At 42.7% G+C, this 26,506-nt stretch overlaps 1 protein-coding gene across 1 annotated transcript; it reads right to left on the bottom strand.

Annotated features, from left to right (window-relative positions):
- Positions 1–4,706: 4,706 nt before the first annotated feature.
- LOC124141076 (alpha-(1,3)-fucosyltransferase C-like) lies at positions 4,707–24,520 on the bottom strand. Its single transcript, XM_046508970.2, has 2 exons — positions 23,970–24,520; positions 4,707–6,810 (listed from the first exon to the last, which is right to left on the bottom strand). The coding sequence occupies exons 1-2, from the start codon at positions 23,993–23,995 to the stop codon at positions 5,727–5,729; spliced, it is 1,110 nt and encodes a 369-aa protein (XP_046364926.2). The 5' UTR covers positions 23,996–24,520; the 3' UTR covers positions 4,707–5,726.
- Between the last annotated feature and the right edge of the window lie 1,986 nt (positions 24,521–26,506).

Genomic DNA, 26,506 nt, shown 5'->3' with positions numbered 1-26,506 from the left:
GAGTCTCAAACACACTTGGTACCTCATGATTCATGGGTACTGATAAAAGTTCACTATTGTTGACCTTTGCTTCAAATTACATACATGTATGTATTATTCAGCACTGTGAGAACATATCAGTTGAATAACGCATTCCACGCACAGGCATCGGCTTTCAACAAAATCAGATCAGTTCAATAAAACTGTCGTAGCGCATAGACAGCATTGAGCCAGTCTACATTCGGTTATTTTCTTAGCGTGTTGGGTTATTCTCTGTGCATACAATCCAAAATCAAATTACTTGCGTAAACCAATGCATGAGGTTGTGTGTATGTGTTAGAATAATTAGAAGTCATAAACAAAGATACTATTTCTTCATGGGTTTCTGAGAAATTAAGACCATGTATAATTCCACACAGAACTCTGGTGTTTGAGTGGGATGAGGATTAGGATGGTGGTGGTAGTGGTGGTGAAACGGGGATTTAAGTCGCGTTAAAGTTTCCTTCACTTATGTAGCGACGTGCATGCACGTGTGTTTGTGTGGCTGTTTGTACTGGTCCGGACAACTGCCGGTTTTACGGTGCTAGCCTAATGAGATGCCATGCCGCAGTTTAACTAGGATAACCCTCTCAGCCACATGGTTGGTTGGTTGGTTTGTTGTTTAACGCCGCACTCAGCAATATTCCAGCTATATGACGGCGGTCTGTAAATAATCGAGTCTGGACCAGACAATCCAGTGATTAATATCATGAGCATCGATCCACGCAATTGGGATCGATGACATGCATCAACCAAGTCAGCGAGCCTGACCACCTAATCCCGTTAGTCGCCTTTTACGACAAGCGTAGTCACCTTTTACGGCAGGCATGGGTTGCTGAAGACCCCGGAATCTTCACGGGTCTCAGACACATGCGGATGCGGACTCCCAGCCGCCCAGTCTTTGTTTTTCCCCTCAATGCAGAGTGCCAGGCAGGGAAACAAGTACCATCTTTCAACGTTTTTTGATAGGACACTGCCAGTGTATCAATCTCATGAAAATCAGATCTTAGTTCTCGCTATCGCAAAACAAAGGGAGCGAGAACTTAGATCGGATTTTAATGAGATTGCCAGTGGATCGAATTACCGACCTTTCGCTCTCTGGTCAGACGCTCTACCAACTAGATCACTGGGGCGGTGGGAGGGGCAAGTGGAGGGTTGGTACGATGCAGTGTGCAGTTGGGTCGACGTTGTATGTGTACTGAACTAAGGAAATGATGCCTGGGGTGGAGGTCAAGTGTTTTGGAATACGTAGGTTGGCGTGGATGGGTGTGTAAAGGGCGGGGCATATACTTGTATGTGGTCAAGTGAAACGGGTGTTGCCAACTTACAGGGATATGTCAATGACAGGCTGTTGAGATTAAACTGTGTACACAAAATATTTCTATTTGTCGATTAATGTCCGGAGTTTCCTTCCACAAAAGTCTAATGGTACAGGAGCATTCGTCAAGTCTCGTCCGTTTCCGTGACAAATCGGTTTGTTTCGGAATGACCGAGGTGATAACGAATGGTCAATAATGCTGACAACTTTTTGAATCTTAAATCGAGTCTAAAACCTCAAAATGACAAGAATTTCCTAAAATAATGTCGCATCAAATACTAAACAAATAAAACAACAAGAAATACAAATGCCCGAATCAATAAAACATGCACATAAAATAAAATATATTTGCATACATAACATCTTTGATTAACTAAATTTGATGATTTCGTGAAAGAATAGGTCCCAAGGAACCTTTGCTGGTCGTGTGACGGCATACCCGACGGCGTGGCTCGCTCACAATATCGATCACTGGATTGTCTGGTCCAGACTCGACTATTTATAGACCGCCGCCATACAGCTTGAATATTGCTATGTGCGAATGCAGCGTTAAACAACAAACAAACAAACAAACAATGCTACATATCAAGGGCATTATAGGAAGACGCAACAGTAGCAACAGTTTTGTTTTCTATTACATTATTCTGCATACAATTCACATTCTAACAAAGTATAATAAATATATGTATACCGTGGAAGCATTCTGAACAAATTGGCGATACGAGAGTTTGGATAGTTTTAACTGTTTGGCTTATTAATATTTTATGCCGCGACGGTTTCACCCATGTCGCAAATAAGATCCCGTCGATATTGTCTGTTGTCAAAGGAAGTAATCGAGCGATATAGAAACGCTCGAAGACCTAACGTAACACGTGACCCAGGTACGTCAAATTGAAATTCCCTCTCTGCACGATACACCAGTGTTGCAGCCACCACAAAGTACTTATGTGTAGAAAACGACAGTGACGATAATGTAAGCACGTTAATATAAGCCTCGTTTGTTCAAACAACAATTATTTTTGGGTACAAATCTAAGGCAAAATTGTTTTTATGTAAATCCAGGCCAGGCTCTGGGAATAACACATGATCGGTACCTAAGATTCAAACACAGGAGCACCGTGCAGAGGAATACTTTGTCCAGCTGCGCAGATCGATGTGCATGATGTCAATCACTGGATTGGCTGGTTAAAATTCATCATATAGCTGGATTATTGCCGAGTGAGGCGTCAAACAATAAACAAATAAATAAACAAACAAAACTTTGTCCAAATGGTCCCTAAACTGGATTTCTTTCTTCAACCTGAAAACAAAGATCGAAGGTTAAGCCATGTGCTAAAAGCCACTTCAACACTATTTCAGTTACATCTTAGCACAGTGTGGGTGGGGAGCTTGAAGTGATGGAGACGTCACCACTGAAGGTGAAGCCGACCAGCACGGGTACGCATCTGGCGCTGACACACCAAGGGTGATGATCGGGTCGAACTTGGTATTGGAACCCTTGAACTTCAAATATTGAAGTCTTTGACCATCCATACATATCAATATTCCTGACCATTTCTGTTAGCTATTCCGCAGAAGGCGAAAAGTTTGATGTTGATGAAGATGTGAAAAGAGAGAGATTCATTACCAAATATCGTCATCAATCACGCAATACATCATCATTCTACGAATTTCGACTTAGGAAAGAACATGTTCAACATGATTGATTATTCTTCCAGAAAATGGCACGAACCATGAAGCTTCACGCCACTAACATATTTGTCCTAATGATGACAAACTTAACGTAGATTATCAGGGTTATACGAGGCCTATAGCCGGTTAGTCTAAACGGACTAGTTGTTTTCACCTGAAAGAGAGTTATTTTACATAAAACACACGTTTGAAATGGACTAATTGGATTTGACCAGTGGTGAAGTGAAACTTGCGGGCATAAGGTCGCGGCCAAGACTATTGCACATACATAGCGACGTGCATGCACGTGTGTGTGTGTATGTGTTTGGCTGCTTGTGCTGGTCCAGACTAATGCCGATTTTATACTGTTAGCCCCCTGAGATACCATGCGGGAGTTTAACACGAATACTAGTAACCAACTCAGACACAGTATATTGACTCCGGGCCGACCCGTCCTTGTTTAAGCTCCTTCATGCTGAGCGCTAGGCAGGGTTATAACAAGATCCATCTATTGACGTCTTTTGGCAGTGTTTGAAATATAAAAAAATGTCAGTCCCCAACTAAACTCTTCAGGCCCTCAAAAAAAGACCTGCAGCCTAATGTGACATATACATCGAGGGGTACATTAAACGCAGGCCAATAGGACCTACACAGATTTGAAACTACGGATCTACCTGCCACGGGCCGACGGGCAGGCACTTATTTCGAACACTGTCTTTTGGTAAGACGCGGCCGGGGATCGAACTCCGGAACTTCCGCTCTACCACTAGACCACGGAGGCGGTCTTTGACCAATGATGTTTACCCCTGAATGTAGTGTACATCTGACTTTGACATATGCGTACTTTAACTGAAATGTATACAATTGTAAATGGCTTTACTAAACATGCAAGCTGATTAACACAGTTTGAAACATACCCGGTTATAACGCCAAACGCAACGCCAAACCAAAGCGTCATCACAAAATAGCTTCATGCTATTTTAGCACAAAAAACACATTTCGTGAAAAATCAACCTAATGGTTTCCATGGCAATTTAAGGTGTCTTTAACTCTGGTTATGACATGATTGACGAGAAGCGTTTTCATAAATCTATTGAAAACTTCTATAAACATCAGATTCGGGTTTTTATAAAATGAAGGATTGGAATATACACACAGCGGTTCGGTGAAGTTTTGTAGCCTGTTATTGTGGTTCCAATTGAAAAAAAAGACGTTCCATATTGAGTGAGTGGGTGAGTTGGGTTTAACGCCATTTTTAACAGTATTCCAGTTATATCACGGCGTGTCAGCTTAATGTAGGAGGAAAGCCCGAAGTGATGCAGGCCTCAAACGTTTACCACTACGGTGAAACCCACGAGCACGGGTATGGTGCTGACAAACCTAGAAACATAATCGGGGCGAACCGGGATTCGAACCCACAATCATTGGTTTCTGGCGTGCCCAAGGGACGCAACTCTTCACAGCGAATCGCGGCGTCTTAGATGACTGGGCCACCCGTGACCCCCTCCTCCCCACCCCCCGTCCCATATTGAGCCAGTAGAGACCGTTTGCAATGAAAGTGAGTGAGTGAGTGAGTGAGTGAGTATGGCTTTACGCCGCTTTTAACAATATTCCAGCAATATCACGGCGGGGGACACCAGAAACGGGGTTCACACATTGTACCCATGTCGGGAATCGAACCCGGGTCTTTGGCGTGATTGCAATGAAAGAATGAGTTTGGTTTAACTAATGCTTTTACAGTACTTCAGTTATACCACGGAGAATCAGCTTCACACGGTACCTAGAAACATAATCGGGTTGAATCTGGAATTCGAACCCACGATCATGTTTTGATAACGCCCGACTCAACGCTGTCCCGCAAAATGTGGCGTCTCAAACGACTGACCCACCCATGACCCCCAGATGCACACTGATTAATAACAGAAGAATGGTACAGACGGGCATGCAGGTCACGAAACATCTATCAGTATATGCGGGGGATATGAGGATATAGATGATAGTGATGATGAATATAACACAGTGAATGAATCATCAACAGCATAAACGAGTCAATAAACATCGAAATACCTATAGCATAAAACCATACATAAACAAAATCATACACTATAAGGATGCCCATAAATATTGAAAAAAAAGAAAAAATGATCTCAATAACAATGCTGTATAATGTGACTAGATAAGACCTCTTCGCACACAACTTCTCATTACTCCGACACAGCGGTAGAGGGACAGATACGAGACCACGGACCATCCACCGACGGTCAAGTGTCGAGGAGTCTCCCCTGAGTTGACCACACGGCACACGTCTACGGCTTATCATATAGGGCAAGTCTTCATTATATTATTCCAATCGGCGCATTTGATAATAAACCCATTCTCCAGTCCTACAAGCACCTACATTATCACATAGTGGCTTCAGAGTGATATCCATCAATTTTCTCGTCTCCCAGCCACGCCACACGCTCCTGACCCTCAAAGGACCTACTTGGACCCGTGGCGACCAATTTGGCTCAATTTTCCATTTACGATTCAAATCCCTTCACAAATGACCAAAGGGTGCAATTAACAGTTCCCCTCCGGGCGCAATTATCGGTTGACATGGGTGCTTCTGGATTAGATATATCATAATGAACAGTACTCAGAAGCTTCTGATCACATTTTCTCCTGGACATTTCCCATAGAGGAGTCACTGAGGCTAAAAAGTATATTTGTATCTGCATCAAGCGCCGATATCGTTAGCTTCGCTGCATCGACCTCTTCTCCACCAGTCAGCAACGTTGGGGTAGACCTTGGGCCACTGTAGGGGTTGATGGACTCGCTCGCATAACAAACAGTGGGGAAAAGGCTGAGGCTCAACAATGTGATAAGAATCCTTCCACTTGAGATAGGACACATATTCGTCCACATTGTTAGCCAGATACTTCAGGTATTCCGCTAAGTCTTTCACCGATGTGTAGTCTCCCGTGATGATGGCCATCTTTGAAGGCAACAAGGCAGTGTAGTTGGCCCCACCTCTTGCGACAGGCACAATGTCGGTTTTCAAGGTTTTTAATAATTTTTCAGTGACATAGTCTTGGCATAAAGAATTTTCAAAAGATAAATAAAACTTATAATCTTGCGCTAACATCTCCATACATTCCCCTGAGCGATCGCGCTCACATTTTAACCTTCCACAATGACCGTATATGTCGACCGGGATGTATTTTTGTAACATGTTCACATATTTCATTCTTTGGCTTTGTGTATTGCAGTTGCTGACGAACCATGCCACGAGTTTCTTTTTTCTCGTTGCTATGGCAACATAGTCTTTAGCTTCAGTGATCCCGCCTGGCACGACGTCCCCGTAGCCGAACTTAATATCCGAATCTAGACGGTAGCTCATTGTCCAGTTGAACTTCCCTTCCCACGATGGACCACCAAAACCAGTGTTAAAGGAATGAATTGGACTCTCTACAGAGAAGAAGATCCAGACTTGACCAGGGGTCTTCTCCGGTGGTGCATTGCCGGGCTGGTGGTCCGTGAAAAACAAGATGGCGTCGCTGTTTGGAATTGTTTCCGGTTTGTCCACGTATGTACATGTGCTTACTGGGCAGCCCTCAAAAGATTTTTCTCCCATTTGCAGCTCGTAATACCATGGGAATGAATGAAGGTGAATCATTTTGTAGGTCTTGTTTGTCTTCAGGAAGACTTCCGGTGGCGGGTGTTTGGGTTTGTCGACCCGGAAGTAGAACACGGCGTACAAGGTCAGGCACACGCAGATACACATGACCAGGAGGTTGTAGGTGGAGGATATGCGCATGCCTCTGAAACATAAAGTCAAGGTAATTTAAATGAAACGCATAAACATCCTTGTTTCGAACTGACATCTACATTTAACATTCAATAAAACTGGCTTAATGCTGCTTAATGCTACTTTTAGCAACATTCCATCCATATCACGTCGAGGGACATCAAGAACGGGCTTCCAACCGCACCAATGTGGAGAATCGAACATAGGTCTTGGGCGTGTTAAGCGAACGCTTTAACCACTAGACCACACCGCCGCCTCAATCCCGTCGAAAAAAGTCGGATGCGTCAGTCAGAGATACTATTTTAGGATGCATTATCAAAAATATACATTAGAGGTAATCGTAATAAAAAAAATACCGTAGGCACACCAAAAATACATGAATCGAACCCAGTCTTACTTATGACGAATTTGCTTGATTTTGACATTCTTGAATAACCCTCAAATTACCGAACGAGTTATTAATGAAGAAGGTGCATTCCTGTGACGTCATTGAGGTTTTCTTCTTTCGATTTGATGCGCCTTTAACATCAATGACCGTCTTAAATACCAAGGTTTTTCCAAATCTAAATGGTTATCATAATCAATTATTCATAATGATATGGGACAATATATAACATTTATGCTCGTGTCTTTTGATATCAAATATACGGACACTAATCAACATGGTTTATATCAAACACTCGGACAAATAATTTTGTCTGTAATCACCAGACAAACAATAACATCAAAACTGATCACAAAGCACGCAATGTAGCCATAACGATGCCGTCGGGAATGTCAAACACTTTCGATTTTCATCCAACTCTATCAGAAGACAAGGCCCGTTGATTAAGGTATTCTCAATGCAGAACGCTCAGTCGAATCAATGAGCAAACCCAGCAATGGCAATACGCTGAAAAGTAGGGGAGATTAATTTCAGTTAAACGAGTAAAACCTCGCCAAACACTTGATCCCGACAGCAGCCACCAATTTAACCTGACCATTGCTTTATCGGACATGTTCCTCTGATTGTGACCAGGGCGTATCGCGCTCGTCCGATGGAAGCAGTGACCTGGCCACCCGCTGGTACAGAGATGACCGAGGAACAGTGATCTTTGGTTGACGGTAAAACACAACTACGGACGTAGAAGCGATGGGGAAACAGTCGTGACTGACAGCGAGGGGAGTTCAATTTCAGTCCATGTTGGTTGCCCAATCACAAATTGGCGGCACATCAGGATGGGCTAAATAGTAATCCCCAAGGCTGTCGATCACATAACGCTGGTCTGAGTATTGAAGTGGGCTTGTATACAGTATTCAGCCAGGAGCACTATAAATGCATGGAACAGACACAATATCGTTCCGGCATCGTTCTGAGTTTCGTACTTCGTATAATTTAAAGATTTTTTATGATTTGGGTAGTTTTCTCTCAAGACGTGAAAGACATGTTTCGCAAGAAATGTTTCATTTTAACGACATGCTGAAATTGAAATCGAGGAAATTACTATCTCCCGGGTCTACTGGATTGCATGGCAAGTGTACCGCAGAGATGAGGATACTTGAAATATTACATGGTATTAATTGCCGATATGGGTGTGTTGCGCATACAAGGCCTGGTTACATATGGACCTCTTGTGAAAGCTATGAAAACACCGACTCGATGAAATGCCCAAGATAATCTTCTGCCGCAGCAACATACAGTCGGAAACATTATAGCAGCAAATACATCAATATCACAGCAAGATAAGAGCACGAAATACAGCAAGCCGACAGCACGATTAAGGCACGAGACAGCAATATCACGGCAAGGTTACAGCAAGATTAGAGCACGTCATACAGCATGATTAGATATCAAAATACAGCAATATCACGGCAAGGTTACAGCACGTCATACAGCAAGATTAGAGCACGAAATACAGCAATATCACGACAAAGTTACAGCACGTCATACAGCAAGATTAGAAATCAAAATACAGCAATATCACGGCAAGGTTACAGCACGTCATACAGCAAGATTAGAGCACGTCATACAGCAAGATAAGAGCACGAAATACAGCAATATCACGGCAAAGTTACAGCACGTCATACAGCAAGATTAGAAATCAAAATACAGCAATATCACGGCAAGGTTACAGCACGTCATACAGCAAGATTGGAGCACGAAATACAGCAAGATTGGAGCACGAAATACAGCAATATCACGACAAGGTTACAGCATGATTGGAGCACGTCATAAAGCAAGATCAGAGCACGAAATACAGCATTATCACGACAAGTTTACAGCAAGATTGGAGCACGTCATAAAGCAAGATTGGAGCACGAAATACAGCATTATCACGACAAGGTTACAGCAAGATTGGAGCACGAAAAACAGCAAGATTAGTATACAAAATACAGCAAACTCACACCAATAAGACTGTAACATCGCAGCAATACATAACAGAGGAGTTGCTTAGGATCCATTCATAAGACTAAGCAAAACGGACACTTATTTTGGTTTCAAATAACATCCCTTTCCCTGCCTCAGTCGATGGGTTTTACACATATTTAACACAAGGCCTAACAAGAGGCTTTTCAAAATTGTTCCTTAAGCAGCACCCAGACTGGAATGTAATTGAAAATGATCGTTTGTTCCAGGGAAAAATGGGGAAAACTTTGCCCAAGGTTTCACAAAAAACAAAATTATTTATTGGATATGATGTACGTCCTTAAAATATATTTGTGAGTAAATTCCTTTTGTTGCCTCAGGTAAAGGAAAAGAAATTGTGCCTCTTGAAGCAGCAACCGAAAATATATTTTGTGTCTCCCTTTAAAAGCGTGTTAGTGAGTGAGTGAGTGAGTGATTGTTTACGTCTGTTTGAACAGTATTTCAGTTATACGACGGATGTCAGCATGTGGGAGGAAAGCCCAACGTGAGCGGGTTAGGGGATGTAGTTTTGACGTCACTTATCTTTTTACATGTTCTTAATTCTCCTAAAAACGAAAGTGGTTTCTCTTAAGAATAAGTAGTTTGTGAACAGTTTCTTTTTAAGAGCCCAAATCTGAACGTAGCGTCTGTTTGTATTCAAGAAGCCCGTTTAAGATCAAGGTATATATACACAATGGATGTCGATACGCAATTCAATCGCAATTCAGATCCACTCAATCAAGATTTGGGGACGCTTTTTATTTACCAATCCCTAAAATACCTTCCAGGATACTTTTTTGCCTTTGACATACAGACCTAGCTGAAATCCGTAGTGTTTGGATTTTGGATGTTTGATCTAAGAAAGTACACGATTCAGCCAGGAGGGAAGTGTTTGATCATTGGAACTGAAACGAGTCGGTTGTATCCTGTGAAATATTATGCCCGCTACCAGTTTATATAATAGGATTTTAGTTTCATTTCGGCGTTAAATAACTTCGAAAGATTTTTTTGTTTAGCAGAAGATGAAAGAAGTCGACTCGCTACTGGACAAATAAAACAATTATCTCAAAATAGCCCGAATCGATTAACGGTAATAGGAAATGGGTTTCATGTCATAGCTTGAATCGGGAAGTTTTTATTCCACATAAATGATTGTGACAAAGCCCTCGCTGGTTGTAATGAGAGGGAAATTGGTTCAACATTGAATCTGTTAATGGCCAGGGGAGTCCCATCTTTATGGTGCATGGTCAATTAGAAGAAGTAATTGATATCACATTTCGCGACGCTGATTAGGGTCATCCCCCAGATATATTTGGAGAAAATGCGATTACACACGCTCTCGCGGACATATTTGCGGTTTTCTTAACGTTGCGTGAAATAAAGACTCTTACTTTTTCATCAAGCTAAAAGCTTACCGAAGGATACTGAAATACAGCGTTTCTCTCACACTTCCCCTTTCAACCTATCACGTACTATATCCTAGGGACCGACCATTTGGCAGTCTGGGGGCTGGGGGGCTGGGATTTCAGCGAACAAAATCAATTGTTGTCTGAAAATTCTTGAAAAAAATAATTCTGCTTCAGCCTAAAAAATAAAGATATTGTCTGCCACGAAAAATACATGGCTGCAGTAGTGGTTGGTTTTTTTAAATGTTTACTCCTGCTCATAGTTTTATTTAAAATATATATCTGATTTTTCAATATCGGGTCTGCATACAAATACCACTTTCACCCCCGACTATGAAATTGTCAGTTTGTCGGTCCCTTAGTGCTTATTTGCGTTAAACAACAAACAAAAAACCCATAGTAGTTATTTGAATATAAATGACCAGACATGTGCCGTTTAATGACCATATTGATACTGGGTGTGGGGTTTACTTCAGTTGAACCATAGTTTGGAGTAAGCTATCAGTTTTCACGTAAAATAAACATTTACAACTCATTAATACTGTGTTATATAATATATTTTTTTCAAATAGTTTCGGGGACAATTTATTTGTTTCCGTCGCCAATGTATATCTTAACCTCCATCGCTTTCCTTGTCAATCTCCAGAATTCCATTTGTGTAAGGAGTATAGGTCCCATTAATTGTGTCAATACAAACAAAATATATAAGAAACACCATGAAAAACATAAATAGCAATGTTGTAACAAAAGGAAAGTTTGTAAAATGGTTCATATCCTGTTGAAGTGTGTATCATAGTTGGCTAGTGAGTGAGTGAGTGTGTTATGTTTATCACCGTCTTTAACAGTATTCCAGTTATATCACGGCGTGTCAGCTTAATGTGGGAGGAAAGCAGCTAGCTAGTAAAATTATTGAAGAAAACTGTCGATGAATATCATTCTCTTCTAATAAGGACCCGTGAAGATCCGGGGTAGAATAGGTCTTCTGCAACCCATGGCTGCCGTAAGTAGCGACTATCAGGTGGTCCCGCTCGCTGACTTGGTAGATGCATGTCATCGTATCCAAAATGCGTGGAACGATGCTCATGATGTCAATCACTGGATTGTCTGGTCCAGACTCGATTATTTACAGCCCGCCGTCATATAGCTGGAATATTGCTGAGTGCGGCGTTAAACAACAAACAAACAAAGAAACAAAATCTTCTATTAAGATATAGAAGCAAGGAAAATCCATCGACCCAAATTCAAGCGTAGAATAAAACAATTCAAGACAAGAGTACATGATTTAAAGTCATAAGTTCATCACCTACAACATTGCCATGTAGCTCAACAGGTAGTGTTCATTTCACGCTAAGAGACAGTTCGATTCCACACCCTAAGCCTACTCACTCCGTGCCACTCCCTACTGGTGCTGTAGTGACTAAATGGACATAAACGAGACAAAACATGTTTTAGGTCACACATCTAATGAATTTGAATGGAAACAAATTAGATTTTTGAATATAATTCCAGCCCCAATCACCCCCAACAATATCAAATAATCGGTTTATAAGCAAATCTGAAAACATAAGGTCAAGAAACATATAGCGACATATCTTGAGCTTAAATTGTGTCTGGCCTGCCCAATGAGAACACTAAAGTCACTTTTCTCTCATAAGGGTGTTATATGGCAGTGCATTCTATTGTTGAACAATGACTGTAACTGTGCTATATTGTTTCTGTTGAGATTTAGTAGACGCTCATTGCACTGTATTTGGGCAGTGAGTTGTCGTCAGGAATGTAGTGTTATTTAAGGTAAGCAGTCGTCAGGAATTCACTATATTTAGATGCAAGTGTGACATGTAAACTTCCGGTATACCGTGGAATCATGCAGAATATCTTATAATGTTCTAGTGTCTAGCATCGGCTTTCACAAGTACCTGCATCGGCTTTCACAAGTACCTACTTCGGCCGTCACAAGCACAAGCACCCATGCCATTATGGGTACCAACACGTATCGTTTAGTAATGAACAGTTACGCATACTATTTCTCAGCCATACGTCTACCGGCCTGGGAATGATGTTGATAATGATCCTTATTTGGCCGCTTTTCTTTGAACTAATTTTGAACGAGCTGTCTTTAGTTGACATAACGCAAGTGTCTATGGACTCCTATATTAACCATGACTAACCTCAGTTGACTAGTATTCAATGTGCGTCTGTGTAAAGTCGTGGGCTACATAGAAATGTTGTATCAATATGAACATTTCACATTATTATCAAGTGAGGGTTTGAACACTTGCTAAGGACATGCGCTCGGGGCGAACACCACTGGACTACTTGAAGAATACAGGGAAGATCAACAGAGACAGTATGTCGTCATAAGTCAGGAATTCACAATATTTAGATGCAAGTGTGATATGTAACTTCCGGTATACCGTGGAATCATGCAAAATATCTTATAATGTTCTAGTGTCGCTGGACTGGTGAGGGCTCTAATAGAATTTTTCAGCAGCTACCTAGACTATATTATTTATAAATAGTGGGATGAGGGCGTGTTTGGAGATATCTCAAGCATTTCATCGCTTCGGGATCAGCTTTCATGTGAGGATCACTTATCATCCCTGATTCCCGGCCTTGCCCATCTCGGAAACTTGACCACTGTCGCCGCTGGGTGAATATACATTATTATCACTGACTTTTGCTATCACCACTGACCACTGCCATCATATTATGTATTGCCATTGACTATTGTACCACCACTCTATTGTGCACTGCCATTGTAATAGTTGTGCAGTACTGTGTATTGATTTGCAAACCTATTGAATTTTTGTAATACATTTGTTGATTGTATACCATTTTTTGGTTTCACACTAAGTTCTTTTATGTACAGATTTCTGGGTTAACATATTGTTTCAATTTAGGAATCGGTGAGGTGAGGTGAAATAGGGTTTAACGTCGCGTCCAAGGTTATTGTACTTATATAGCGACGTGTGTGTGTGTGTGTGTGTGTGTGTGTGTGTGTGTGTGTGCGCGTGCGTGCGTACGTGCGTGCGTGTGTGTGTGTGGCTGCTTGTACTAGTCCGGACTGATTCCGATTTATAGTGCTATCCCACTGAGGTACCATGCCGCAGTTTAACATGAATACCCAGCACCAGACAGGGTAACATCAAGTATCATATTTTAAAGATTTGGGGAAACGCAACCAGGGATCGAACCCCGGACCTTCCGCTCTCTGGGCGGAAGCTCTACCACTAGACAACGTGGTCGGTCCAATTTGGGAATCAAGTGTAATTCGGGGAAATAAGCCTATCTCTCTTCAGTATTGATAAAGCCAGTAATTGTCGTTAAGAAAATTGAATTTGCTAGGCAGCATTCAGCAGTTATTTCCTCCGACTGTGACCAGACATAGCACTTCACAGCGTCATCCCACAACATGAACGATGGCCGTGAACACGGTGTAATGTTAAACCGTTTAACTGTCAATACAACATCACGATAAAAAAAACGAGCAATCAATAGGACTGTCTGGTATAGGCTGTAAAGTCAAAAACACCGCACGGCAAATGTCCGATGTATCATATAAATCACATCCGTTTGAACGGAGCTTGCGTAATTTGTTTCCAATGGCGTTTGCTATTGACGGGATACAACGAGCCCAGTCGTCCACAACTAGGTCGAGCACATTTTTCAACAGCACTTAGTTTAATTAATGTTTCCGAGCTGGAAATCGCACCTGGGTCTTAGCTTGGAAACAACAGCTCATAGAATCCAAAAAGAAGAGAGATTGGCTTTTCTTACAAGTGATGTATTGTGAACTGACATGGGCGGTGAAAATAGACAGGTTAAATGTCTTTGTTGCGGTGCCGTAATCGCGGTAATGTGTTAAGACTAGCTGTTCGTGACTCGGAATGGTATTCAAGAGAGCAATGTGTCGTACTAGAATCATGAGTATAGCCGGGATGTATCTATTGTAGTGCTGCAGTACAGCCCAGTCAGCACCCATGACGTGTCTGTAGGCTACCCCATCACTACGTGGACACTGTAAAAGGAAAGGGAGCGGGATTTTCGATGAGGTCTCCTCCTTCGCGGCGAATTGTGTTAATATTAGATGCGAAGGGGTAGAAATGTGTCTCTGCTTATACTGTAGGACACTGAGTAATCCCTAATACATAGCAATGAATCCAACAGTATAAAGTTCCTGTATAGAAACGTTTTGCACCTGCATCGGCCTTCCCAAGCACATGCATCGGCCTTCCCAAGTACCTGCATCGGCCTCCCCAACTACCTGCATCGGCCTTCCAAAGCACAGGCATTGGCCTCCCTAAGCACATGCATTGGCCTTCCCAAGCACATGCATCGGCCTTCCCAAGCACATGCATCGGCCTTCCCAAGCACATGCATTGGCCTTCCCAAGCACATGCATCGGCCTTCCCAAGCACATGCATCGGCCTTCCCAAGCACATGCATCGGCCTTCCAAAGCACAGGCATTGGCCTCCCTAAGCACATGCATTGGCCTTCCCAAGCACATGCATCGGCCTTCCAAAGCACAGGCATTGGCCTCCCTAAGCACATGCATTGGCCTTCCCAAGCACATGCATTGGCCTTCCCAAGCACATGCATCGGCCATCCCAAGCACATGCATCGGCTTTCACAAGTACCTGCATCGGCTTTCACAAGTACCTGCATCGGCTTTCACAAGTACCTGCATCGGCTTTCACAAGTACCTGCATCGGCCTTCACAAGTACCTGCATCGGCTTTCACATGTACCTGCATCGGCTTTCACAAGTACCTGCATCGGCTTTCACAAGTACCTGCATCGGCCTTCACAAGTACCTGCATCGGCTTTCACAAGTACCTGCATCGGCTTTCACAAGTACCTGCTTCGGCCTTCACAAGTACCTGCATCGGCCTTCACAAGTACCTGCATCGGCCTTCCCAAGCACAAGCACCCATGCCATTATGGGTACCAACACGTATCGTTTAGTAATGAACAGTTACGCATACTATTTCGCAGCCATACGTCTACCGGCCTGGGAAAGATGTTGATAATGATCCTTATTTGGTCGCTTTTCTTTGAACTAATTTTGAACGAGCTGTCTTTAGTTGACATAACGCAAGTGTATGGACTCCTATATTAACCATGACAAACCTCAGTTGACTAGTATTCAATGTGCGTCTGTGTCGTGGGCTACATAGAAATGTTGTATCAATATGAACATTTCACATTATTATCAAGTTAGGGTTGGAACAATTGCTAAGGACATGCGCTCGGGGCTAACACCACTGGACTACTTGAAGAATACAGGGAAGATCAACAGAGACAGTATGTCGTCATAAGTGACGAGGTAAGAACGGGTCCCCGGCAACCTATGCTTGCAATAGGTGACTGTCTGATCGGGTGGTCAGACTCGATGACTTGGGTGATTGCCTGTCATCGCACCCCGATAGCGTGGACGTTGCTCATTATGTCAATAACTGGACTGTCCATGTTCTATTATACAGGCTGCAGTCGTGCAGTTGGAATATTGCAGAGTGCGGTGTGAAACACACATTATAGATCTATCCTGCACGTCCAAGAGATCCCTGCCTCAAAGGCGTCCAACAACCAGACAGTCGTTTCCTATCGCACATAGGGACAGCATATAAGTGCCGTCAGATTGCTGATGATGAGCCGACAGATTTCATTCAACGTAATTTCACACATGGTACACCTCGTTAAACGGCGCATGTTCACGTTTGCTTAACGCTGTTTGACCTGTACCCGTCATCATAGAATGCCTGCAACCCTGAGTCCATAAAGTACACATAACGATACGACCCCCAGGCACACTTTCCCCATCTTGGTGGGAAATTGTGATGCGTGCCGTGCCCGAGGTCTTAGCTTTAGATTGCCAGACAGCTTGTCGTTACTGGTCAATTAATGAATTTACAGAGAGGTCGGCCATTACTTGTGATCGATGCAACATTATTCAAACACTATTGAAGCAGACAAGCACCACTCAAACACTATTGAAGCAGACGATCACCACTCATGCACTATTGAAGCAAACAAGCACCACTCAAGAAGACGATCACCACTCATGCACTATTGAAGCAGACAAGCACCACTCAAAGCAGACGATCACCACTCATGCACTATTGAAGCAAACAAGCACCACTCAAGAAGACGATCACCACTCATGCACTATTGAAGCAAACAAGCACCACTCAAGAAGACGATCACCACTAATGCACTATTGAAGCAAACAAGCACCACTCAAGCAGACGATCACCAACCCTGCACTATTGAAGCAAACAAGCACCACTCAAGAAGACGATCACCATTAAAGGCACTATTGAAGCAAACAAGCACCACTCAAGCAGACGATCACCAATCATGCACTATTGAAGCAAACAAGCACCACTCAAGAAGACGATCACCATTAAAGGCACTATTGAAGCAAACAAGCACCACTCAAGCAGACGATCACCACTCATGCACTATTGAAGCAAACAAGCACCACTCAAGCAGACGATCACCACTCATGCACGAGAGAAGCAGACGAGCACCAGGCAAGCACTATTCAAGCAGAAAGGGCAAGTTGCGCACCATCAAAGAAGACAAGTATCATTCAAACGGACCAGCACCACTTAGTCACTATTAGGGCAGAGAAGCACAACCTAAGCACCATTTAAACAATCACCACTCACGCTCTATTCAAACAAGCAAAAATCAAGAACTTTTCGAACGGAAAGGCACCACTAAGGAACTATCCACGCAGACGAGCATTATACCACTCCATAGCCCCTGGATACGACAAAGTCCCATACAGTGAAATGTTGGCATCCCAGAAACGAACTGCGGTGGCTAGAGTGGGCATATAAAGTGGGGTACAGCATGACGATGTCCTGGTCTTGTTAACAATGAAGTCAAATCTGTTAACATATCAGTACCTTTTCGTGAGAGGCGACAAACGTGGATCGTGCTTCGGGCTCTGTTACTTGGTAGATAGAACTTTGTTCTTTTTTGTTGCCCTAAAGTCCAAATATGAGATGACCGCCTCGTCAAAAACATGGGGTAGACACACTTTAAATCTTCAAATTGATTAACCCAAGGATTACGGCATGAATTGGTCATGTCGGTTATTCTTTTCTATTGATGAAAGACGTATTGTTTCAGCAATGCTGCCAGAAATAATATGGAAATATAACGTGGTACATTTTTGTTGGATTTACGGTACATTACTCGGGAGAAAAGGAAGTGGGTCAATATCACCATATGTGAAACGACAGGTATTGCTAGCCGGCCAGACATGAATTATTAAAGAACTCTGTTTATAGGACACTTGGCAAGTGTAAATCGATCATTTAAATTAACTTTCCCAAATCTGATGACTACACTTTCCTTTCATGATGTTGTTTCACTGTCATCCAGAACGATTGCCAATTTCAGTCCCAGGCGAAATCTGGGGTAAAATTATCAAAATTCTGCGGTAAAAGTACCAAACGTCTGCCACAATAACATAATCATTTCACCTTTTTTTAAACAAATTTAAATCTCTTGCATTTAGACATTTCAAGTTTGATTTATCATGTCAACTTTAAGTAGTCATCATACCACAAAAACGTTTGAAACTGAGAGTTATTTATTTCAAATTGCGTTTTATTGTTGGGGTCACATTATATGCTTAAACAGTATGTTAAATGTTTGAGCATGATTCGAGCGCAAAATTGATTCCGAGAGTTTTCTGCAATTCGCGGGGAGTCACGTTTTCTGCAAATATTTCCACGATCGCAGAATAGCCATATTCGTCTGAGACAGGATTAGGTGAGAAGGGGTTTTCGCCGGTTCCTGCAGTATGAGGGAGGGGGACGCCAAGTATCGGTCTCACACATAGAACCCAAACTTGAGACTGCCTTTGTATCCAAAAGAAAATATTATAATAATCTTCAAAGTCCTAGGTGTATTTTTGTATTATGTCATTTTCTTGTTCCATGTGAATAAAACCTCTATAAACTGGCTAATAATTATAGACTGCATATTGCTAAGCACAATATAGATGGCTGCTGTATAAATTGTACCAATGCGGGGATAAGAACCTGATTTGGGGCATGGCGCGCAAACGCAAACTTCGTCTGGTATGGACACATTTGGACCGACGACTCTCGGTAACAGGACTGGTGTTATAGACACAAGTGTGTTGGAGATGCACAGTGACGCATTTGAGGAAAGTGGGTCTCATGCATAATTCAGCCTTCTCAATTATTCAGTGTATTATATCACCATTCTATTATGATAAATACCCTGCACTTATTCGCTAATATATCTGTCTCAAAACGAAGCTATGGGGCGATGGGTCCAGGATATATATTATAACAGAATGGAGATAGAAGACACTGGATTATCGAGGTTGATTACTACGTTTAGCCTCGTGGTTTCCTTTGCACGACTCCGTGGTCTAGTGGTAGAGCGTCCTCCCGGAGAGCGGAAGGTCCGGGGTTCGATCCCCGGCCGCGTCATACCAAAAGACGTTAAAAAATTGTTCTTGTTGTTACCCTGTCTGGCGCTCGGCATTAAGGGGCTAAAACAAGGACTGGTCGGCTCGGAGTCAGTATACTGTGTCTGAGTGGGGTATTCATGTTAAACTTCGGCATGGTATCTCAGTGTGCGAGCACTATAAATCGGCATCAGTCCGGACTAGTACAAGCAGCCACACACACACACACACACGTACATGCACGTCGCCATATAAGTGCAATAATCTTGGACGCGACGTTAAACCCCATTTCACCTCACCACCTCCTTTGCACGAAGGGCGCGTACCCAATATACACACCTGGCAGTCACGTGTACGACAAGCAGTGGTAATGTTTCACGAATTCAGGACGAGTCATCCAAAAGACCATCCGCTCCCACCCGAATTCCAACTAGGTGAAGTGAAATTCGGTTGAACGTGCATGCACGTGTGTGTGGCTGCTTGTACTAATACTTGGTCTAATACTGGTGTTATTGTGCCATCCCACTGTGACACCATGCCACAGTATAAACATGAATAACCCACTTAGGAACAGTACAATGACTGCCCCTTAATATTGAGCGCCAGGCAGCTTAAGAAGTACCATCGTTTAACGTCTTTGGGGATGACTAAAAATTGCACTCACGCACGCACGCATGCACTGTAAACCCAATTCCACATCACCTATCTGGGTGCACTGATCATCCCTTTCTCTGTAGTCGGGCAACCAGTGTTAATCTTTTCCAGGTTGCATGATCAGAAAACACATTCCGACTGTCACTTTCCCGATCTGATTAAGCCGATGAAAGGTCGTTTTGACCCGTAATGTGATGTCCTCAGATCTTTGGTGTGACGGTAGCGAGCACAAAGATCTGATTTTAATGAGTTTGAAAATTATCAAGAGGATCAGATGCTGAGTCTAATTTCTGGTGAACTTGATGGTACTGCATCCCCGCACACTACTGATCAGTATCCTGGAGGAGTCATTGTCCTCATGACCGTATGAATGAATATTGTTTAACACCGCACTCGGCAACATTCCAGCTTTTGGTCAGCGTTCTAGAAATAATGGAGTCCAGACCAGATAATCCACTGTTGGGTGTAATAAAAATATTCCTACGTTCACAGACTTGTAGGTGCGTGCTACGTTTAAGGGCGGTGGGTTGGCCCTGTGGTCAAAGCGTTGGCTTTTCACGCCAAAAGCCTGTGTTCGATTCCCCACATATAGGTACAAGTGTGTGAAGCACATTTCTGGAATATTGCTTAAAGCGGGGTAACACGATGCGCACTCATTCCTATGTCAAATATTTGAATCAATAATCTAAGTGTAGTCCCAAGAGAGTAAATGAGTGAGTTGGGTTTAACGCTGCTTTTAACAGTATTCCAGTTATATCACGGCGTATCAGCTTAATGTGGGAGGAAAGCCCGAAGTGAGGCAGGTCTCAGACGTTTACCACTTCGGCGAAACCCACGATCACGGGTATGGTGCTGACAAACCTAGAAACATAATCGGGGCGAACCGGGATTCGAACCCACAATCATAGGTTTCTGGCGTGCCCAAGGGATCACTACAGATTAGCTGCACATCTTTAAACAGGTCTCTTGTTGCAAGTCGCTTACAACATTCAATTTACTATCTGTGTTGTCCGTAATGACAAATATAATCGGTTGATTTCAAAACCACCCAAGTCCTTCAACATCGCAAGAGGCGGTGAGGTCGCCTTGCAAGTGAGTATACGACGTCACACATCTAAGTAATGGGCCTTTACACGGGATGGCGACCTTTGTGCCTCACGTGTGCGACCATTAAATTTGCCAGGTCATCGCTGGAGGCTCAAATGAGACAGAATGGTTGCCTAGGTCGTTCCAAGGTGGTACACAGGAGGTTCAGACATCGCCATGGATGCCATGGTTGCCGTGAATTTTTGAACATGTTCAAAACAGTCGCACAAAGGTCGCCGAGGAGGTTGGTGGCTCAAAGGAGGCAGAAGGGAGGAACAAGCATTGCCGTTGTTGCAGAATGAAGGCATAGTGGTCGCCCAATGGTCGCCAGGTAATAGATGAGTCCTGCTGAAATATTTTCCCGTCAATCTGGGCGATACTTCTGCCTCCCTTGTGCCTCCTTTTGGCGTGCATTGAACGTGGCGACCGCCGTGCCTCAATTCGGCGACCACGGCAACCATTGGGACACCATGGCAATGCTTCTGCCTCTTTTCTGCCTCCTTTGAACAACCTGTAGTGCCTCCTTAGCCTGCCTATAAAAGGAGGGCTTGTACCTGCAGTGTTTCATTGTGGTTGCAGATGCTGAACAGCTCGAGCAGTTACTGCTAAACAACTGCTGGAGCAGTTGCATAGAAACATGAATTTCTGGGTTTAGGCGACCATTGAGCGTCCTGGCCAGTTTTTGATCGCTCAAGGTGGCACAAAAGTCGCAGCCCTGTCTAAAGGGGCCTATAGGTGCCCCCGTCGCGATACAACACGCACAGGTTGATAGGTAAATATCCAACACACGTATCCCCACAGGGTTCTTTTCTATGACGTCACACAATTAAGCTCTGATGTTGTTTCCTGTTTCACAAACAAATCCGCGATTCAAAACAATGTATCAACTTGTGTTGGAGTAGATTTAGACATTTCTCAAGAACAATGTTAAATTGCTTCTAGATATCAAAACAGAGTTTGGGATGGTTAAGGCAGACGGTGTAATGTGTCGAATCTAGAACAATAGCATATGTTATTTGACCCGTGAAGATAAGGGGTAGAATAGGTCTCCAGCAACCCATGCTTGCTTAAACAACAAACAAACAAACATATGTTATTTACATCAGTGCAGCCATTCCAAAAAGCGATCTCAGCACAAAGACGACCTACTACCATACGTTAACACTGACTTAAGACAGTCGAAGTGCTGACATCGCTTTGTGTAAGAGGTCTAGGTCTTCATGATGTGCCATCAATATCACATTTCACCTGACATACGTTTCAAATGTGCTGCCTACCGATGTTTTGGTTTGTTTGTTTGTTTGTTGTTTAACGCCGCACTCAGCAATATTCCAGTTATATGACGGCGGTCTGTAAATAATAAAGTCTGGACCAGACAATCCAGTGATTAATATCATGAGCATCGATCCACGCAATTGGGATCGATGACATCCATCAACCAAGTCAGCGAGCCTGACCACCCGATCCCGTTAGTCGCCTTTTACGACAAGCATAGTCGCCTTTTACGGCAAGCATGGGTTGCTGAAGACCTATTCTACCCCGGATCTTCACGGGTCGCCTACCGATGTGGAGGACTCCTAAAGGAAAAATGGCATGCAAGGGTTATCCAAACACCCCAATACATTAGTTCGAGTGGACTAAACCAAATGCTGTTACAGGACAGACGATACTTCTTCTTGTCACAAAGTCACAATAAATCATCATAAACCATATCTAAATTTGTGGTGATTTTTTTTAAACCGTTTAATGCCAAACAATCGAAACTATATACTTAGTGTATAACTATGAAGCTTGGGTTGTCCAAGACCAATTCTAACCCTGATCTTCACGAGGGTGATTCATTACCTGTGTGCTCCTTTTATAAAGTTTACGACTGCATCACAACCCTGTGTAGGTAAAGCCAGGTCTGTCATCACTGATTTTCTTACTTAGCGAATAAATCAATTACCTGTCACGAAATATATTTTTTTAACTAGAGGAAGCTTTGCGTGGGATTGTCAACATTCAGTGAAGTATATAGATGATACGAAGCTTCGATTTACGAATAAACTAGTACCTAAACTTTATACCTAATTATAGCTAAAATGGATAGAATTATCATTAAACCGCCCGCATGTTATTAAGAATCAGCGGGCCACTGTAACTTGATAATGCCCCCATATTGCTTGACGACGGGCCATTATCACGCCCGTTGTTAGGTGACGTCATAAGGTAGGGATAGGTGACGTCACGTTCAATAGTGACGTCATCTGGTTTGTTCTATGACATTTCCATATTTGTAAAAGTGGGTCAGTGACATTTGTGTTGATTGCAGTAAATGTTTCAAAACCGATATTGTTGTTTCTTTTTATTTGATACAAAATTCCATCCATCTTAGATATAATAACGGTAACGCTATTTTTCAGGGCGTTATCATTTGCAGAAGCCCTCGGTCTTTTCAACTGCCCTCCTTCGGTCGGCAGTTAATGGAAGACTTTGGGTTTCTGCAAATGATAATGCCCTGAAAAATCGCGTTACCCTTATATTATTTTAGTTGTGTTAGCCAAATGTTGTTAATATATGTCGCTAACAATTTGTTTTCACGTTTACCCTGACGTCATAGGTATTACCGCAAAACACTGGTATGACGTCATATCGATTCCATATAACTGGCCGCAGGCAGGACCCGTATTGTCAGGAAAATAACCTCCCCGATGTCCCTGTACCTGCGGTGATGTGTATAATATCTGTAATACAGCCTTGAAAAACGACAGAATTTGAAAATTCTACTGTTACAAAACCAGCTTATTGATAACCCCTGTTTATTTAATGTGCTGTCAATATGAGAATGTAACGTCGTATTTTATGAAGGGTTGGGGCTAACACTGCGTTAATACATAAATAAATAAATAAATAAATAACGATGATAATATACATAATAATATAATACGAATATCGAACATGTCATCACAATGACAGTCTTTCAATCTTCTGCTGTGAAAAATATTATTGACAGCAATCGAAATGAAAGAAACATGGAAAAGAATATTACAATTGTAATTTCAAACAGAAATATGTTACAAAGCGGACGAACGTGACAACCTGACCACGCCTGTCGGGACTCGCCGGTCCTATCTGTGCCGGACATCAGCAGTCATAAATACCCTGGCCAATAAATAAATATCTCCTAATTCCGTACTTACCTCAACACAAGTCGATGCATCTTCATCACTTGACCTATACCGGACAGCGGTTAGAGAGAAGCACTGGCCTGCTTGAGGCGTTTAGCGGTTGGAGTCATATTAAAATCATTATCGCATTTCCCATTACAATCAGCTGTACGGGAGGGCTCCGAGACAGTGCCGAGATCGATCAACGTTGAGAATCCGTGTTCATCACTATATGAACAGCATCGTGATGCGTTGTCAGTATGTCGTCTGCTACTCAGATTTCTTCCCAAATCCCGCTATATGCAACACTTTCATCCCAACTTGCTTCTCTTCGCTCATGTACCAATGCACAACGTGGAGAAATTTAATATTTCATCCTTATCATGCCGTGGCACGAGGACATTTTCACGGGCCGTTCGTCAGTTGTAATCACAGCGCGTTTCTTTTTGTCCCGGAGGATGTGCAGCGTGTGCCTGTCACCACTAGTCTACACGGGAGCTCACTGACATCGACACGACTGAGCTCACGTGCTGTTCATGAGCATGTTGTCACGTACACTGTACCACAACGTACGCCATTTTATTTTTCACGGGACGAGTTTAATTCAGAGTAACCTCCCCTTAACTATTGGAGCTTTTAGTGGGATTTTATGGATCTTCTATTCTTCTGTCGCTTTTAAATATCCATTCGGCAGAGACCGTAAAATAAAATCTATTTTATGGTCTCTGATTTCGGTGAATAATTACAGCAAAGAAACGGAACACTGATATAGTTTCATTTAAGATAAAAAGATACCTAATACTTAGACAAGTGTTCCCTGAAAGTAAGTTTTATTTGACTTTTAATCTCTCCCCAATATAATATCCGTGTTTCAACAAACAAAATCAGCTTCATTAATAAAACATTATATATTTTGAATAGCGTCTTTTCCAAACTTGTGTTCTAAAGTGCTTTCAGTAATATGCTATAGGGTAAACAGTTGGGTCTTGAATGAGTTCAGACTGTCTGTGCTTCTGATGACAAGCGGAAGGGCGTTCCACAGAACAGGTCCGGCTTTCTCAAAAGCTCTGTCGCTCTAGGTCTTGGGTGTTCTTGGAACTGTGAGCTGTACTTGATCTGAAGGTTCCTCTGTGGCATGTACAGATGATTAGGTGTTCTCGATGAATCGCTGGTGCCGTACAATACCTCATCGAATCACGGTGCTTATGTAGAGGCTCTTTGTATAGCCTCCCTGATCGAATGTTTACATCTAAATTAGGATGTCAACTTCTTAATTTGTGAGTGCTGTTATGTCTTTAGTGCGAATAATACTGTCGGTTGAAAATGATATAAGTAATTGAAAATACAACCAACGCAAGTCTTGTTCAAAGACATTTTAAGTTCCGATGTGTCGGTAATTTCCGGGGAAAATTCTATAGCTATACACCATACCTGTCATATAGATGAGGGGCGGTGGGGTAGCCTAGTGGTTAAAGCGTTCGCTCGTCACGCCGAAGACCCGGGTTCGATTCCTGACATGGGTACAATGTGTGAAGCCCATTTCTGGTGTCCCCCGCCTTGATATTGCTGGAATATTGCTAAAAGCGGCGTAAAACCATACTCACTCACTCACTCACTCATATAGTTGACGTGGTATTCTTACAAGACAACAACAACAACAACAACAACAACAACACCAACATTTATTCACTCTAGGTAACCACCAGCTGTGGTACACGAGGAATACAATTCATAAACTGGCATGATTTGACACAGCAGAATGACATGTACATAAACACAATGTTTGAGTTAATTCTTTTTGGATAAACTTTAACGTTGTGGAGAATATTTTTCGGAAAAACATCGAACTCTAAAGATGATACAAATAGTGTCACATTGTTTCAGAATTTTTTTTATGCAATAACAGAAGGTGACCTTGGGGGTCATCATTTCACATTTGTGGAAAGTCATAAGGACCAATGTATTATTTACCCACAAGACTTCAGTCTCCGTCCACTGGTCAGACGGTCCAACTCCTCGTGGGGACCCGGGTTAGAAAGGCAACTGCTCCTATTGTAGTTTGTTTGTTTGTTTGTTGTTTAACCCCGCACTCAGCAATATTCCAGCTATATGACGGCGGTCTGTAAAATAATCGAGTCTGGACCAGACAATCCAGTGATTGACATCATGAGCATCGACCCACGCAATTTTGATCAATGGCATGTATCAACCAAGTCAGCGAGCCTGACCACCCGATCCCGTTAGTCGCCTTTTACGACAAGCATAGTCGCCTTTTACGACAAGTATGGGTTGCTGAAGACCTATTCTACCCCGGAATCTTCACGGGTCGTTTGTGTAGTCAGACCCGGCGGGTCACGGGTCACGCATCCCAAATTCGTGGCACGCTGATAACAAGACAAACCACTGGATTGCGGGGTTAAACAACATCACAACAACCTCCTGTTTCCCATTTACTGAGGTTATTTTATTTGACGCTTTTCAATCAGTCAGATTGTTGCACACGTTTACGTTTGTTGCACAGTTTCCTTCATGTATCATAGATTACAGAAAGATTCAAAGATAAAGACTGT

Source organism: Haliotis rufescens, unplaced genomic scaffold, assembly GCF_023055435.1.
Source record: "Haliotis rufescens isolate VD_foot unplaced genomic scaffold, xgHalRufe1.0.p SCAF_6, whole genome shotgun sequence".
Taxonomy (NCBI): Eukaryota; Metazoa; Mollusca; class Gastropoda; order Lepetellida; family Haliotidae; genus Haliotis; species Haliotis rufescens.
Note: the sequence above shows the minus strand (reverse complement) of the source record. Positions and strands in the feature narration are given on the sequence as shown.

Coding starts and splice junctions, on each gene's coding strand:
- LOC124141076 (XM_046508970.2), bottom strand. CDS start 23,995: ATGAAGATGCATCGACTTGTGTTGAG. Junction 6,811..23,969: donor ATGCATCGACTTGTGTTGAG/GTAAGTACGGAA, acceptor TTTATGTTTCAG/AGGCATGCGCATATCCTCCA.